Genomic DNA, 16,480 nt, shown 5'->3' on the forward strand with positions numbered 1-16,480 from the left:
CCTGCATACGTATATATAATACGAATAAACGTGTAAAAAAATTCCCTTCCACATTATACCGATACAAAGTTCATATCACAAGAACGAACGAGGATTCACGGCGAATCAAATTCAAATCGAATGATATGGTGATGGTCGCCGCACCGCAGAGAGAAGTTCATCATGATGTGCTGGTAGTGACGCGGCGCGATGCGATGCGACGCGACGTATATATTTTTCATTCGTTAAGTGTTACGTAAAAGTGAGCCAGCGGGATGAGCGGTGTAGGCGTTACACCAACGAATTTGCCAACTAAGCGATCAACGAACGTGATCGTTGAACTGTGTCGCGTGTCGTCGACTGTTGAAAATCTGTCAAAATAGCAAAATCACCTTTTTAGGGAAGCACTATGGTCGCCATTCTAGTGTTCACGCGGGTCTTCTATTTCCGCATATCGATCAATCTAATTATTTCGTGAACAAGAACTTATTTATGCGTCAATATTTGGACAAAAATGAAAAATTACTGGTACGATATGCGGAAAGTTTGAGGTTGGTGTTATTGAGCGACAAAAAAAACAACGTTCTGTAGAAAAATTTACTATCTGTTGAAAATTGTGAGAAAGTGACTTATTATCCGATATTTACCGGATAATCAGATTTTTTGGGCTATACGGGTCGAGTATGTTGACTCTGTTTATTGACAGCTAAGATAAGTTAATTGGCTTCCGGTTCAAATTTTGAATCAACTCACATAAATCAGTCTTTATGTGGTCTGAAAACTTGCAGTTGAAGTTTTATATTTCCAACTCCCACCTTGATCTTTTGAAAGGGCGCCAAAGAGGAATTTTTTGTCAAATATTTTCATTTTTATCAGTTTTTAGTAAAATTTAAGGCCTTCGCTAAAATTCAGTTTTGGAAAAGGGTCTAGGTACAAATTTTTTATGAATCACAGCGTGGTCGTTCAGTGATAAATTTGACCTCGATGAGAGGGGAGGTCGTGTGTAGTGAGGTTTCTGAAAATGTGTGATGTAAACTGGCTTAAAATTCAAAAACCGATCTTCTCATTTCACATTAATAAGGAAGATATCTCAAAGAACGACTTGACTCCTCTTCCAACCAACTCGGCGTGTTAAAATAGGGTATTACATACATAAATTTTTGCTGTTCAAAATCAATATTGGATAAAATTTTGTGGAAACAATTTTCAAAAATCTGTATGGGGCTCTATTAAAGTTGCTCAAAACTTTTCGAAACCGTTTCCAATGGATTCTGAGAGTCGAAAATAGGTGTGTTTCAAATTTCAGCTTTCTAGGTCATTTTGGGAAAATTTTGATATTTTCACATCTTTTGCTCTTTGATTTTCAAAAATTCACCAAAAATTGAAAAAAGCACTTTTTATCAGCTCATGAAATTTTGGCTGGTGATGTATTTTCTCAAGAGCTTCTTACACCATCGAGTGACCCCTTACACTTTTTCAGATTTAATGAAATTTGTCTGAAGAGCCTAAACCCTTGGAATATATTTTATCCTAATTAAATCAAAAGTGAGTCTCGAAGTGTATTGATGGGTAATTAATTTGACTATAGTATCACATTCTTAGAGTTGTAGCTGCTCTGACGCATTTTTAGCTTTTTACGTAGTTCTTCAAAAAATGTGGGCCGAGAGGTCGATTCGGTTGCTGATTTTTTTTTTGAGTGACCCTGTGGGTTCCTACGCTACAGTAAAAAAATAATTAGTGAAATCTTTATCAAATTGCTGAAAATTCTTCGATTTTACTCAAACTTTGAGCTAAGTACAACCAGATCTCTTGAGAATTTCCAAAAAATAATAATAAGTATACCTATTTTTTTAAAAAATGTTTACTAAGCGTACGAAAATTCCATAAAAATGTGTTGCATATTTTTAATGAACCGAAGAAGGAAAAAAAAATGGAGAAAACGCGTTCGCAAAATTAGATTAGTTATGAGTTCAAAAAACTTGTTTAATTTTAGTTGGGAAAGTTACAGTACTTTATTAATTAACATCTTTGAATTAACTTCAGTACCTTTCGAAAAACACTCGTGCCTCGTATAATATAAAATTTATCTTCAGGATACCATCTTTTCATCGTCCTACGGCGAAATATGTTTCTTCAACGATATTAAACGATAGATTATCACTTTTTTCAATTTAATAAGCAATAAAAAAAACACACACAGCGTGGTTATTTCGGTTTTTCATCCGATGGATAATCTATATAGCTACGTCCGATGGTCAAAATAGGCGAACAAATTGGTATAGCAAAATAATAATCTCTATGGGACAGCTGTCACGTAATACGAAGGTAATCGATTGACGTAAATTTACACGTTATGAAGTGTATGCTGAAAGTTGAAACTTACATTGGTGTACATTTTTTGGCGTAGATGTTTTTGATAAAAATTTAAAGCTGTATATTTTTCAGCGTAAAATCACGTTTTTATTTGAGGGAAATTGCAAAAACGTGAACAATAAGTTTACGCTCGAATCAAATCGTTTTCCGATTATAAAAACTAGGACTAAATTAAATCACAAATTGTTTTTAATAATATTTTGATCAACAGGACAGTTCCATTGTTTATCTGTATCAAAATTAATCTTTCGATTCCGCTTTACATTATGAAATGGCAAGTTGAATGAACTAGAAAATTCTTGATCGGATGTGAACTGAACTTGAGATTTACATTTCGGTAGAAAATCCGAATTGAAAGTTTCTTAGCTGTGATTTTGGACCAATTTTGTCAAATTTTTAAAGAAAAACAATTATTTTTTCACCGAAATTTGAATCAATTTATTACAATTCGGGTATTTTTTTACTCTTGTGAAATCCTTGCAATGTATCGAGTATGAGAATTATAATTTTTTTTCTACGGTATAGATTCAAAAAAAAAATTATTAAATGTCACGCCATAATGTTACATTTTTGAAATTTAAAAGATTTTTCAAGAATTGACTTCTGAAAAATGAACTTGAGAATTTAACATTTTGGTTCATTGGTTGTGAAAATCTCTACGAGTATTTTTTTAATTCTATTCTTTCAATTCGTCGAATTCTGATTCAAGTGGAAGGACAGACAGACGTCTGAAGAGAAACTAACGTTGATAACGTAACTAAATATGAGATTATTTGTTTAGACTAGAGCACAACTGTATTATTTTTTGTCAATCGACTGTTGTTTTATGTTGGCTGAAAATTCGTACAAAAATCAGTCGAGATAAGATTAGAAATGTATTTAAAAGTTCGAGAAAACATAAACGTTAGAAATTGTCGGTTAAATCTGTAACAATTTTGTGAAGAAAATGTGACGACCGACGCGGACGTACGTAATCTCGAGACTCGTTTTCTCCATAATACCTATATAATATTTGCGAAAACGATCGAGAACCCACATTGAATAATATAGTGAAGCGAAAAAATCAGGTCTGTTTACTCACCACAATGTATACATTTGCCCGGAATAAATATAAAAAATGTGCTAATCGCGTATGTGAAGCAAAAGGAAGATATTCAGAGAGGTAATTTCTTTTTCGTATGAGTAGGTTTATTCGCTCAAACGCCCAATCAATAAACCATTTGGCAAAAAAGGAAAACCGTAAAACATTGCTCGTTTGGAATACACCTCTGTGACATTTTTGCATTCCAACATTATACTAATTAATCATTTATAAAAGTACCTGCCGTAATGGCCAATTTATGATACCTATACATTTTGACGTACTTTTTCAAAGCTTAATTACTCGCGTCGGTAGTTTATAAATTCCATCGGCTCGTTTTATTCGTCTCTTAACAATTAAACGTCGCGTATGTGTAAAAAAATATGCGAAAATTAGTTATTGATTTATTTTATCAGGGTAAAAAAAATTTATTGGTAAGTTAATTTATTACGTAAGTTACGAGATTCTATCGAACCGTCGTTGGCGTGGAATTTTCGCACCAACAATGATATCGTGCAATAATTGTCAAATTTATTAACGAGGCGAATTAATTAATTTTGTAGCGTGTTTTTGTGTATTATTTATTACGTCGAAAAGTTGTTCAGTACGCGATGGGAACAGTTTGATGATAAATAAGCTCACTTTTGTATTTCCGTTTTATTCTAATTTGTATTTTTCAAATTTCCTTATGATGAAAATTTTTCATTTTTATGGGGGTATGTGCAGTATACTTGGGAAGGATGAAGCATTTTTTTACCGATGATTATTACGTAATTCAAGACGCGTTATTTATAATCAACGATGACTGAAACATTCAATTCGATTTCATTATCCAGAATTATTTGCGCTCAACGTTGACCGTAATTGGATACTTTGAATAATTGCTGAATGTAAATTCACTCGAGCGAATTCATTCGATATAAAGCTTTAAGCTTTAATTTTAAACCCTTATTTTTCTTATCGAATGACGCGTTAATTTTGTATTTTAATTGTTTCACTCGAATATATTGTATCTTCTACGTTTATGGGGGTAGTTTTTTTTCGCCCAAGCTGGTAACATGCTTTTTCGCGGATGAATTCTAACTAATGCTTTTTGTAGTCCAATCAATTAAAGCTCGAAATGCATTAATTGCTATTTTAGTTCGGTTAAGTAGAAGTGTAACGTAATGGTAGATACTGGAACTAATTTTTCATGGCGTAAGTACTATACTATCCACCGAATCATGTAGCATTTATCATCTATTTTAATTCGTTAGTACGCTATTTAAAACAAAAAAATATTTATGTCGACTCACACAAGCGATTTCTATACTTATTCGAAATTATAGAATGTCTGTCATACGCAGATGTTAAACGAGATGCTTACTCTAACATTATCCGGCGTACTAGTGAAACTTCGTTTATCACGAATGTCAAGCGCACTGTTCGAATTTTCCAACTTTGGCCGACTGAACTGCTTATACAATTAACAATCGAATAAATGTGCTGCATGGTCTCGTACGATGTACTGGCATTTTTCACATGTATTGGAATCAGAAATCTGGGAAGCTTTACCGGAAATTTATCCTATGAGTTTTTCTATGTTCTCGTTTTTATTTCTTATCTGTATGGATTCCTTTTCGTCTCGCGCCGCAATTTTATTTCATTTTTTGCACGTCTTTGGAATTGACTAACGTGTAATAAGTAATAAGTGTCTACGTACTGAATGACCCAGGCGCTGAGTGATATCGGACGAAATCATGAAAATGGAAATCAAAGCAATTATGTGAATAAATTAATAAACAATTTTCGGCAGTTTTCAATTATGCAGAGTTACATTGTAGAGTTTGAATTTTTAATTCAATTTTTCTACAGCTCAAAACAGGGTTTTTTTAAACTAAAAAAAAAACCAAACGTGTGCAGAAGTAGTCGAAAAACAAGGAGTAAGAAACCCATTTCTCTTGATAGCAAAAAAATTGAAAAATATTGGCAAACAAAAAGAAAAGAAATGAAAATGGAAAATAAGTACGTAGTATTTCTATAGGTTGAAATTGTAATTTTTTTCGAAAAATTTCGTGTTTAAATTTTAAAACTCATTTTTCACCAAAAAAAAAAGTTTTCTTTTGGCGAACATCGTAGTGTCCGAAGGCAGGAGCTAGAGGGGGCAAATGGAATAAACCGAATGAAAAAGTAAAAATTATATAATTAATTTTCAAAAATTAATTGGGGTTGGTTACTATGTGATAATGTGACCTTGGCTACGTACGGTATTTCTTTATAACTCGCTATTTTAAAAAATTACGAATCTCTGTATAAATGAAACATGGATGTATGAAAGTATGAAGAAATAAACTCGTAGTTTATTGTACTAAAAGGAGACAATTCAAAGCCTACATAATGTACTTACATACGTAATTTGTATTTATGATTTTTTCCCCTAAAGGTTACTTTGTGTTTGAAGACAACTTTCTTCATAAACGTATGTTTCAAGTTTCATATGTAAGTTTTTCATTCATAATTTGATTTAAAAGTTTGCAATGCCTACTTGGAAATATATATCAGGATGTTTTTTATGTTGCATATTCGAATAACTTGAGGAAAAGTGATTTATTTCAATAAAAGAAAAATATTTATCACCTACCTACATTGTTTTCCCTTTCAAATAGATTCGATGAAAAAGATGTACCTAGACCTACCTATTGTTAGCTCGAGTCGGTCAAGGGTCAAGGTTACATAAGATCATTTTTCAAAAGTTTTGTTCGAAAAAAACAATTTTTGGATGATCTCTGGAAAAGGCGATCGAATTTGCATTCATACAACGAGGATTTTTCTGTAAAATTCTGCGAAATAAAGGGTAACTTTTCGCCCAAAACAAGCTACTTTTAAAACAAATTTTTGCCTTCTAAAAATGTGCATAATTGAGCCAAACTTTCTGAAAAATTTCTTGAAATTTTGTTAAACTGTCCTAAAAATAAAATAAAATAATGAACTGGTTGAAAAATTCAATCATTAGATTTTTAAGGTAGCCGATGTGTTATCGTAATTTTTTTTCAATAAAATGTAGGTACTTGATTTTTTAGAAGCATTTTCAATGAAAAGTTCGATGGTTGAATTTTCAGTTTTTGATCATTTTTCAGGCATGATTCTTCCTTCTCCTGCAACTGTAGAATTAGAATTGAAATGATCTTAACCTTGAAAAAAACGTAAGAATGTTGATGTTAGAGAGTGAGATTTTAACAATTAAATTACCTATTTCGTGGAGTTGAAAAAAATTTATTGCTGGATAATTGCACTTAGGTACGATATAACTTTTTATTTCTTTATTAAGGTTGATTAAAATCAACGCGAAAAAAAAAGTTGAAACGTCGTAAAACCATGTCTGCGATTTGTAAGCTTCTTATTCTCGAAAAATGAACGCGTTGAAACTGTTGAAAGGTGATTTTTAAATGCAATAATCATCAAATAACACGACACGAAGTAACGTCGCTTTCATAAAATTTTTCTTAGTTTACATTTCGTATTGTGGAGTTTGCTTATATTTTTTTTCTAAACTCGAACAAATCGTCCGAAACAAAACGCTAATGAAAAATAAAATAAAAACAAGAAGCTTGTCCAACATTAATTACGTTTCGGCGAATTTAAACTTGTACAAAAATTTCCTCGAAACTTTTCGCCTTTTTCATGCGTACAAAAAAATGAAAAGAATTAAAAAAAGGTTTTTCAATGTTCGTGATTATAATTGTAAAAAAAAAAAGTTAAATAACTTGCGGATAAGAGATAAAAATTGAAAGTTACGACGATTTTTTTTAAATAAGCGGAAACATTCTCTCAGGCATGAAGTCGTGTTTCTGTTCCCTAATGTTTTCTCATTTAGTAAAATTTAATTTTTATGCTTAAAAGTTCATTCGTAAAGATTTTGAAGTGCAACATTGTTTGAAAAATTTCGCGTTGGGTAAAACGTTAGAATTTTTACAAAACACTATCACGCGTTCATAATTGGAAATCCTAAACGCCGAATTGTCTTAGAATTTCAATTATGAAATTAATTTAGTCGTCGAGTTCTTTAGGAATTTCGGCAATTAGACGAATTTAATTCGCAAAAGTGAGCAGACGTAATGTAGCTTGAGTTTGGCTCCTTCGTTTCTTCCTTCCTTAATCTTTCTCGCTGCTGGAAATATTCTTATGACCTTAGAATTATAGGGTATCAGTTGTAGTTATCGTTTTTAAACTCTTGTAATGTTACGTAATTCGAATGTTTGTATTTTTGTTACAGTATATTGGAACTTTAGATGTCCCTAGGCCAACCAGTAGGATCGAAATTGTAGCAGCTATGCGAAGAATTAGAGTAAGTTTGTATATAAGATTAATTCGTTGAGTAGTGTTTCTGCTAAGTAATTTACGTGTGTACTGTGTACGATGTGCATGGGCCCTATATTTGAATGCAAAAAATGGCTCAAAATTCTGTCCACTAATCACCGAAATGTTAAGCGATAAATATTGTCAAAGGACGAAAAACAAATTCAATTTTATCTGCAACTTTTTGAGCGAAAAATTCATTTGAAGTTACACGATGTACCATGTACCACTACCTAGTTATTGTGAAAATTAATTGAAAATCAATCAACTTCGCATCGCCTATCAAACCTAAGAGGTAATTGACCTATCTCTATGTCGAAGTCGAAATTGTTCGATTTTGCTGTGGAAAATTTTTCCAATTTTACGTCAATATGTACTTAATGCGTTCTCAATGAAAATATCTTTCTGAAGATCACAAAACAATTCAGCAAAATTATCAACGAAACAATCAACTATAAAAAATAAAAGCTATCAAAGTGTAATCGATATTGCTATCTTCTCAGCTGAAAAAAAATCGTTGAAAATACTCGCTAAAGATTATATTGTACACGCTTTCGAAGCAGTGAATTTTTTTACCGTTTATTTTACTTCAAGTACCCGACTCTGTATCGTAAAAGCTATTTTCATGATTAAGTGAAATATCGCCCATGGTTTATATGATAGATATAGTGTTTGTTAGGCTTGAAAAATAAAACCTAAACGATGGCAGATGAAAAGCTAGATTGATGAATTATTTCGAAGAAAAAAAAAATGCTTATAGATTTCCTGAGAAGCCGTATTTTATTTTATACCTACCTATTTTTAAATTTGGAAGGATTTAAACGTGGATTGCTGAGAAATGGTTTAATGTTTTGATTTTTGATAGAAAATAAATCTCCAGTGTTTCATTTATGAATTATTTGAAGTTTGTGAAAATAAAAGTTGGTCCGATTCTTTATTCTACATCTCGTAGTATACAATTTTGGTACATTTGTGTACGATAAGTTGCATCGTTATGACTTTCAGGAAATTATCGATGAACATTAATTTCAAATTTTACTATGCTAATTTTCAAAAATCATTTGTTGCAGTATGAATTTAAAGCAAAAGGAATAAAAAAGAAGAAAGTTGTATTGGAAGTGTCTGTCGACGGGGTCCGAGTATCGTTACGTAAGAAGAAAAAAGTGAGTACCTACGCTTAATTGAATTATTCGAGATTTCGGTGCATCACCTAAGACTGGTACAATATGTAGTACCTACTATGTTAGTTTATTCGTCGCTGTGCTGGGGTTAATTAGTTGTATACAATGTTACACGTAGTGCTGAAAATGAAACGACGTATAAATGCTACTGTAACCGTTGTCTGGGTTTTAATTGGATAATTGGATTATCTGCGACTTGAGGTTTACCGTTGAACATTATTAAGAGACATTGTGCAGTCATTATAAAATCTTTTAGCCTTGCCACTTCAACTTACTTATGCACTTGAGTGATGGCATTTCACGTATTGATGATTTTAACCTGATTCATTAACCGAACAGCAGTGTTCTTGTAGATTTGGACTCTGAAAGTTGAAGTTGTACAGAGGTATTTGTTTATGGTTTGGGAATGTTCAACAGAGTTGATCGTTTTTAGTTGTTCTTCCTGATAAGTTGGAAGTGGGTTAAACAAATATTAGTATAACGAGACGTCAGACGTCAAAGGAACGTAATGAATATTTTCACCCCTTTCTTTTCCTCTCCTGTCCACTTCTTCCCATTTCTACCTCCCGGATTGAGTTTGACTTATCATTCGCAATATTTCTAGCATGGTTCTTGAAAAAAAAAATGTTCAATTTTTTTTCATAAAAATTGTTTTAGTTGAGTTATTTTACCTGAAAGGCTAAAATATATTAACAGTGATATTCTTATTTCTTATACTATTTTTCGCTAGACTTATTAAAATGAAATTACTCCACGTTTTTTGAAATATTCGTGAAAAATTGAAGATGCTAAAGCTTTTTGATTCAATTTTGATTTTTGGTGAATTTTTTATTGTTATGCTTTTGAAATAGATTTTTATCTATCAAAATTATTAGCTGTGCATTTTCATCATTTTTTCTCCGAGCAATGGTGTCTTAAATTTTGTTTCAACTGTGAACTTCAATTTTCTGTAATACCACTGCTTTCACTTTTCGCAAATTCCAATTTAGCAGAAAATTAGTTTTATCTGTTTCAAAAAGTAAAATTAAAAACGTTTTTCAATTTTAATTTTTTTTGCATTTGATTGCTTTTGGCTCCTCAAATTTTTTAGGATTATTTATCGCTAGGCATGATTATATTTTTGCCCTCATTTCTTTCAAAATCTCGCATTTCCAGTTATTTGTTTGGAAAATTTCGTTTCTGGAAATCACATTTTTCAAAAAAAAAGTGCATAAAATTCTGAAAAAAGTGATTTGGTGGCCACAACTCCAGGAATTTTCTATTTTGGTCATACTTTGGTTGCCGACGTGTTGATCAAATCAATCTCGTATTTTAAAATTTTTTGATCAGAGGAAAAACAGCTACGTTAAGCACTCAAAGCATTCTATCTAAAACATTAACAAGAAGAAATTTTCCTCGAATGTGGAATTCTGAATTGTGGGAGATTCATTAATAATGAGGTTAACCAGCTGTTGGCAAAGATCGCGAGTACCTACTACGAATATTTTAAAAATCATAAACGATCAGTTAATGATACAATTCGTCTTATTTGTGTGTTTGTGTGTTGCAGAAAAAACAATGGATCGACGAAAATAGCCTTGTCATTATGCAACATCCTATTTATAGGTAAGTGACAGTTTATTTCTGCTTTTCTAAGCTATACTGCGGTGCGAATAAGGTTTTAACCGGCGTGCTTTATTCTTGTTGTTACTCGCGAGTAAGTTTTATATAAACGTTTTTTGGCCGACGTACTCTAATTTACCTTTATTAATAAAATTTATAGCCCGTAGCCAGAGAGTGTATAGCCAAAAAACGTTTGCGTAAAGGTAGAGTAATGAGGAATTACGTTAGCGCGTCGATGATTTGAAACCAGCGATGGTGATGGCGCCGCCGCACATGAGGTTATAAATTTGAATTTTAACGCGCCACCAACCGATGGAATTTTTTTTTGTGCCGAGGGATTTTTTATTTTTTACGAGCTGCCTATTATTATTTTTTTCCCTTCTCAATTTATTCTCGTTTTACCTAAGTTGGCGTTTTTGATTTGACATTTATTCGCCCGCGAGTCTTTTTAGTTCTATAATGAATGAATATTACGTTTTATTCATTTTAAAAGAAAGGAAAAAAATTGCCAATGTTTACTTCAAAAATGAATTTCTACTCGCGAATGTTTGAAGTTAACATATGTTACGATATATTTGTCAGCGATCCATTAATTTTACATTAAAGAATACCAAGTTAAATATCGTGTATTTTTCTTCGTTGTGTATTATACTTTACTTCCTCGCGCTTGCACACATTTCTTTATGATCGATGTTAACTGTACCGTATTAAACTTCAATTTGATTGATGAACGTTTCGATAAGCGATTTACCTCATCATTCTTTTTCATAAAAATTGTAATTTTTTTTACTTCGTATACCCTGCTCAAATGAAATGGAGCGGTTACATTATACGAAAAACGCATAAAACAGAACAAAGTTGCCATTTTCCGGATGATTTTTTGCTTTTTAAAGAATAATAATTGTGTGATGTGAGATATAGTACAAATGTATACGTAGATTTTTCATCAAAATATGAGGTGGATGTTCAAATTAGGGTGGTTTTTTTCGAACATTGAATTTTAATGCCACAGGCGTCATAACTGGTCATTTTTATGATGACTTTGTCCTTATTTTCAAAGTCCTTTTTGAGTCCTTATCTTTTCATGATAGGTATCCTGAAAAAAAAAATAGGTAAGTACTTATTATATGGCTATAGGTATGTAAAAAGTAGAGAAAATTGTGAAAAAGTTGCAGAACCATGGTGATGTTTTTCATTTTCAATGCCTGAATTGGTTGCCATAACCTGTCGATGTTCATTTTAAAAATTGGGTAATTTCAAGGTCCTTTTTTGGTAAAAAAAAATGATCCTAAAGTCCTTTTTTCCAAAGTTTGATTATGATGCCTGGTGCCATTGTATTGTGGCTATGGTTTGGCTTTGAAATGATTATAACCATAGTAGCTTCTCTCGCATACTTTTGATAAAAATTGAGGGTGTAAAAAGTAAAAGTAGGCTTATTCTAAATTGAAAATTTTTTGAACTCGGACGCACAGTTAAAGTTTACAGTTGTTGAAAAAATTAATTTTGTGATCGAATCAAAGGACTCTGCAAGAATTCCATTATTTCCATTTCAATAGTCGCATTGCTCTTACTTTTTTCCTCCAATTTTTTAGTACTTTTGTAGCCTGAATAGGTACACCGTTTTTTGATTCAAGTATCTATGAATTCCCTAATTTTATATTGTGGGAGGGGAGAGGAAAAATCTTTAGTATGTGTAGGTTTAAAATATGGAAATTAAAAAGAATCGATATAAAATCAAAAATTGCGCAATATATTCAAATTTTATCATCCTGGAGCTATACGAGGTAATATACGTATAACAAGCTTTTTCACTTTTTAAACATTGAAAATCTCCCGAGTCGCGCGTGTAGACCCTGTGAATAATTAATGAACTTGGGAAGCTGAAATTTTTAATACGAAATGAGCGAGTGTCATCAGTTTGCCTTTTACAAGGTTTCAGCTTTTCGTGTATTGTGATTTCATTTTATCCTACCAGAAAGATTGAAATTTTCATCATTTTTTAAACGTTTTCGGTTTTGCTTCCTTCGAATTAGCCTGTCAAATCGACTTATGAAAATGAATTTGATATTTTAAAATGAAATTTATGATATTGGGTCGAGTTGATCTTCAAATTGTTCTACTGTTTGATGGGATGTAGCGAAAATTCGTACGAAATGATTTCAATAATACGCAGGTACTGAACATTTAGTCTCTTAAACTCTATATTTATCCCTCTCCCCTCGCCAAAGCACTAGCTCAAAGTTTCAAGATGTTGATTTTTTCAATTTAGAGAAAAAATATTCTTTCGTCCTCGTTTCTATTTGTACGCTTTGATGAATATGTCTTTAGATCATTTTTCCAGCCTGTTTATGGCATTCCCACCGCTTTTAGAGTGCATCCTTCTTGAAAAATTCTGCTGAAAATCTTTTTTTCTGCTAATTTTTTCCTTTGATAAGTTGCGAGGTTTTCATTTCAAACGAGGTGTGCTCCGCTTTTTTTCATACGCGTGTTCTCATATCGAACGTTAGCTTATTTGAAATTCCGAGAAATACGTACGTTGTTGGTTTTTTCTTTTTCCTTATATTTTAGGATGAATATGCCCTTTGACATTATTTCATATTACCTACAGTTGTTGTGTGTATCAAATTATGAGCGAACTTTCGCAGCCTTGTAAATTTAGAAAAGGCTGAGATGCTGCGAACGGGTCGTTCTCTTACGAGTGAAAAACAAATCAAGCGAGTGTTACTTTAACAAGCGTCGTTGCGCGAGTTATTACAACACTATACCGTGTGTTCTATGAATAATTCAACGCCTTGGAATTGGCTCTGTATGCGTTTTACACGACGCGCGACGCGGCGCGGCGCGTTCAAATATCAACCTTTGTTGATCTTTAGTTCGGCTAAAGGCGAAACAGCGGATAAAACGCTTGTATGGATTGAAACTCTTGACCAAAAATTAAAAGCGTTCGAAGTGCGAACTGCGAATTCCATTCCGGTCAAATCGTAAGTTGAACTGCGACCTGCGACTGCGAGTGTAAAATGCTCAAACACTTGGCCCTTGAAACGCGTACATCTCTTCATGTAAAACTTTTCGCTTGTAAATGAATTCCCAGTAAGTAAAGTTTGTTCTTTGGTGAAAATGAAATGTAAAATTTTGCATAAAGCTGCTACGAACACGGCGAATTGACGCTTTTAACGGGTTCCCAAGGGTAATAAGCTGGCTGGGGTAATTTTTCTTTCCTCATGCGAGTATCTGGGCGATAACAAGAAAATTTCACGATTGATTTTTCAATATCTTCGCTGAAGATGCGAATTTCCAATACATATCGAAGTACATACTTAGGAATTTTATTTTATTACACGACCTTTTCTTATAGTTATCGAGAAATTTTCATTCTCGTTTCTACTATACAAGTAACTTGATTTATGTACGTGTACGTTATCGTTCAGGCAAGTTCTTTCTCATTTTCTAAGTCCATCAAATCGTATTAAGCTGCAAATCTGATCGACTTATTGAACAAGTAAAATGCTTTATTCGAAGGATACATAGAACTCTTCTTGTTCCTTTTTTTAAAATGAAAGATATAGGTTTCGAAGCAACAAAAAAATCTTTTTCGTCGAAAATATTTTAATTTGTGCTCGAAAGCAACAAAAAGGAAAGTAGGTACGTATAAAAAAAACTCAATAAAATTTTCGCTTTGAAAACTACATGGGATATGAGTATTACAAAAGTAATATTGTAAGAAGAAGAATCATAATTGAATTGTTTCTTTGAGCTGTGCGATGTTATTTCAATAGTTTGAAACATTTTTTAGAAATGGCAACTTGATGCTTTTTGATTTGAAAAAAAAAAATGAAATGAAAATCTTTCAACAACTTTGTTCTCGAAGTACGTATGGTTGTTTTTATACGCACAACTTTGTATGAAAATGAAATTTTCTGTCTCCGAGCGATTGTGTAACGTAAAGTTATATGTAAGTATATTTAGAGATCGCAAAAACAGAAATATCCGAATATAAAATGGAATATTCCTCCATAAAGGCAAATATACTTACTTATGAAAATGAATGTACCTTTTTGTTTAGGTATGAAATTGACTTTATGACGTTTATAGACAATTGTTAACAGCGAATAGCTTTTGAATTCTTTTAGAAATTCGTACCCAAAATGAGGTATAACTTTCAATCACGTCCATTTACCAATAGATGACTCCAGATGCAATTTTTCTCATGTTTCATGAGAATGGTATCTCAACCCAACGAGTAAGTAGGTAGTAGGTCTATGTACTACAAAAATTTTGGCTGACACTAAGGAGGAAAAATTGTTAAAATTATCCAAAAATAGACCATTTTGGGTATTGGGTACCTAACTTGGAGTGTGTTTCTTGTTTTGAAAGTTTGACCAATTTTATAGAATTGAAAGGCAAATGAAAAATATCATTTGATTCAAGTCAATTGGGGTAGGAAAGCTGCAATTTGGTGTCTATCCTATTTTTGATCTTCCAAATTTTTGATGGCGTTTTCGAGCTGTTGTTCTGAAGTTTCCAGCAATAGAAAACAAGTTTTTTATTTGTTCCCAAGATTTATTTGTGATGATAATTGAACTTTTTATCAAAGGATTACGAAAATATACTTGAAGGGCGGTTTTCCAAAAGTGGATAAGTCAAGTTTTTTGAAAATTGAGTTTTTCACGCCATTGTGTTCTGTAGGTCGTATCTCACCTATTTAATGCCTAACCTACCCAAAATACCTATTTACCTACGCACAATCCAGCTTTTCTGTAAGTTGCGGATTGCAATCGTTTTTCCAAAACGCAATAAGTCATGATTACTTCGTTTTCGTTACTTTTATAGCCAAAATAGAGCTGCGAATATGGTTTTTTTAATAGATAGTACTGTAATAATGTACTATATTTTCGTTTTTATTTTATTGCCAAAATGCAGATACATTTTTTTAAAATGATAGTGCTGTAGATAAATACTTAATTTTTGCCAATTTTATCGCCAAAATGCAGGTAAAAATTTTTTTTTTCAATCAAAAATTTTTTTTTCGTAAATTTATTGCCGAAATAGTGGTAAGATTTTTTTTTAATCAAAAATCTTTTTTTTCAATTTATAGTGTTGTAATAGGTACTTAATTTTTGTTTAAAATACAGGTAAAATTTTTTGTAATCAATTTTTTTGGTCATATACTTTTGTATTGTGAATTAGAGTTGACTTACATCAATTTGCAACACTGGTTCTATCATATAAATGAAAACATGAAAAATCGTTTTTCCAAAAGGCGATAAGTCAGTTTACTTTTTCTGCCGCAGAAGCGCTGCAAACTTGAGTTACACCACGAAACCAACACATATGTGTTGAGATAGATCCAATACAACATGCAGGATAGGTGTCATACTCCAAGTGCATCGCGCCTTGAAATGGGCACTAAAAACATCATTTATCTCGAAATCATAATTTTTGACTTATCGCTTTTTGGAAAACCGCCCTTCACTTAGAATCCTAATGTATTGGTGCTAATTTTTTTTTATTGAATTTTAGTGTGTACCTACATTGATTTTTTTCAGTCCTTTAGTGTACCCCAATATTTGCAATATTTGACAATATATGTATAGGTACAAAAAAAAAAGTCAGTGTGAACTGAATAGGTCTTTAACCCGAAGATAGATCCAAATTTTTAAATGAAAATTTTTAGATGTGGGCTCAATTTTACTTTTGAATGTTACCTTTTTCAAGTATTAATATTTAATACTGGAAAATTATGTGTTTCCTACGAGACGCTTCGCTGCAATCGTCATAAATGCGGTGAAAGTGAGTGACTAGTTGCCTATATCTTTTATCAAGGTATACATACAAAGTTATCATTAATCAGAATTCTGGAAGGATTTTTTAAAACTTCTTACAACTTTTTCAATACTAACATTTGGAAGCATGCCTTTATAAAAATTTA

The 16,480-nt window shown here is 32.1% G+C and overlaps 1 protein-coding gene across 2 annotated transcripts in view; it reads left to right on the forward strand.

Annotated features, from left to right (window-relative positions):
• The window catches only part of LOC135840687 (carboxyl-terminal PDZ ligand of neuronal nitric oxide synthase protein), an 86,892-nt gene that overhangs the window by 47,245 nt on the left and 23,167 nt on the right, over positions 1 to 16,480 (forward strand). For both annotated transcript variants that reach the window (XM_065357320.1, XM_065357321.1), the window contains 3 exons: positions 7,686 to 7,757; positions 8,839 to 8,931; positions 10,499 to 10,554. In XM_065357320.1, the coding sequence (XP_065213392.1) occupies positions 7,686 to 7,757; positions 8,839 to 8,931; positions 10,499 to 10,554 (221 nt within the window). The remainder of the gene's footprint in view (positions 1 to 7,685; positions 7,758 to 8,838; positions 8,932 to 10,498; positions 10,555 to 16,480) is intronic.

Source organism: Planococcus citri, chromosome 3 (genome assembly GCF_950023065.1).
Source record: "Planococcus citri chromosome 3, ihPlaCitr1.1, whole genome shotgun sequence".
Classification (NCBI taxonomy): domain Eukaryota; kingdom Metazoa; phylum Arthropoda; class Insecta; order Hemiptera; family Pseudococcidae; genus Planococcus; species Planococcus citri.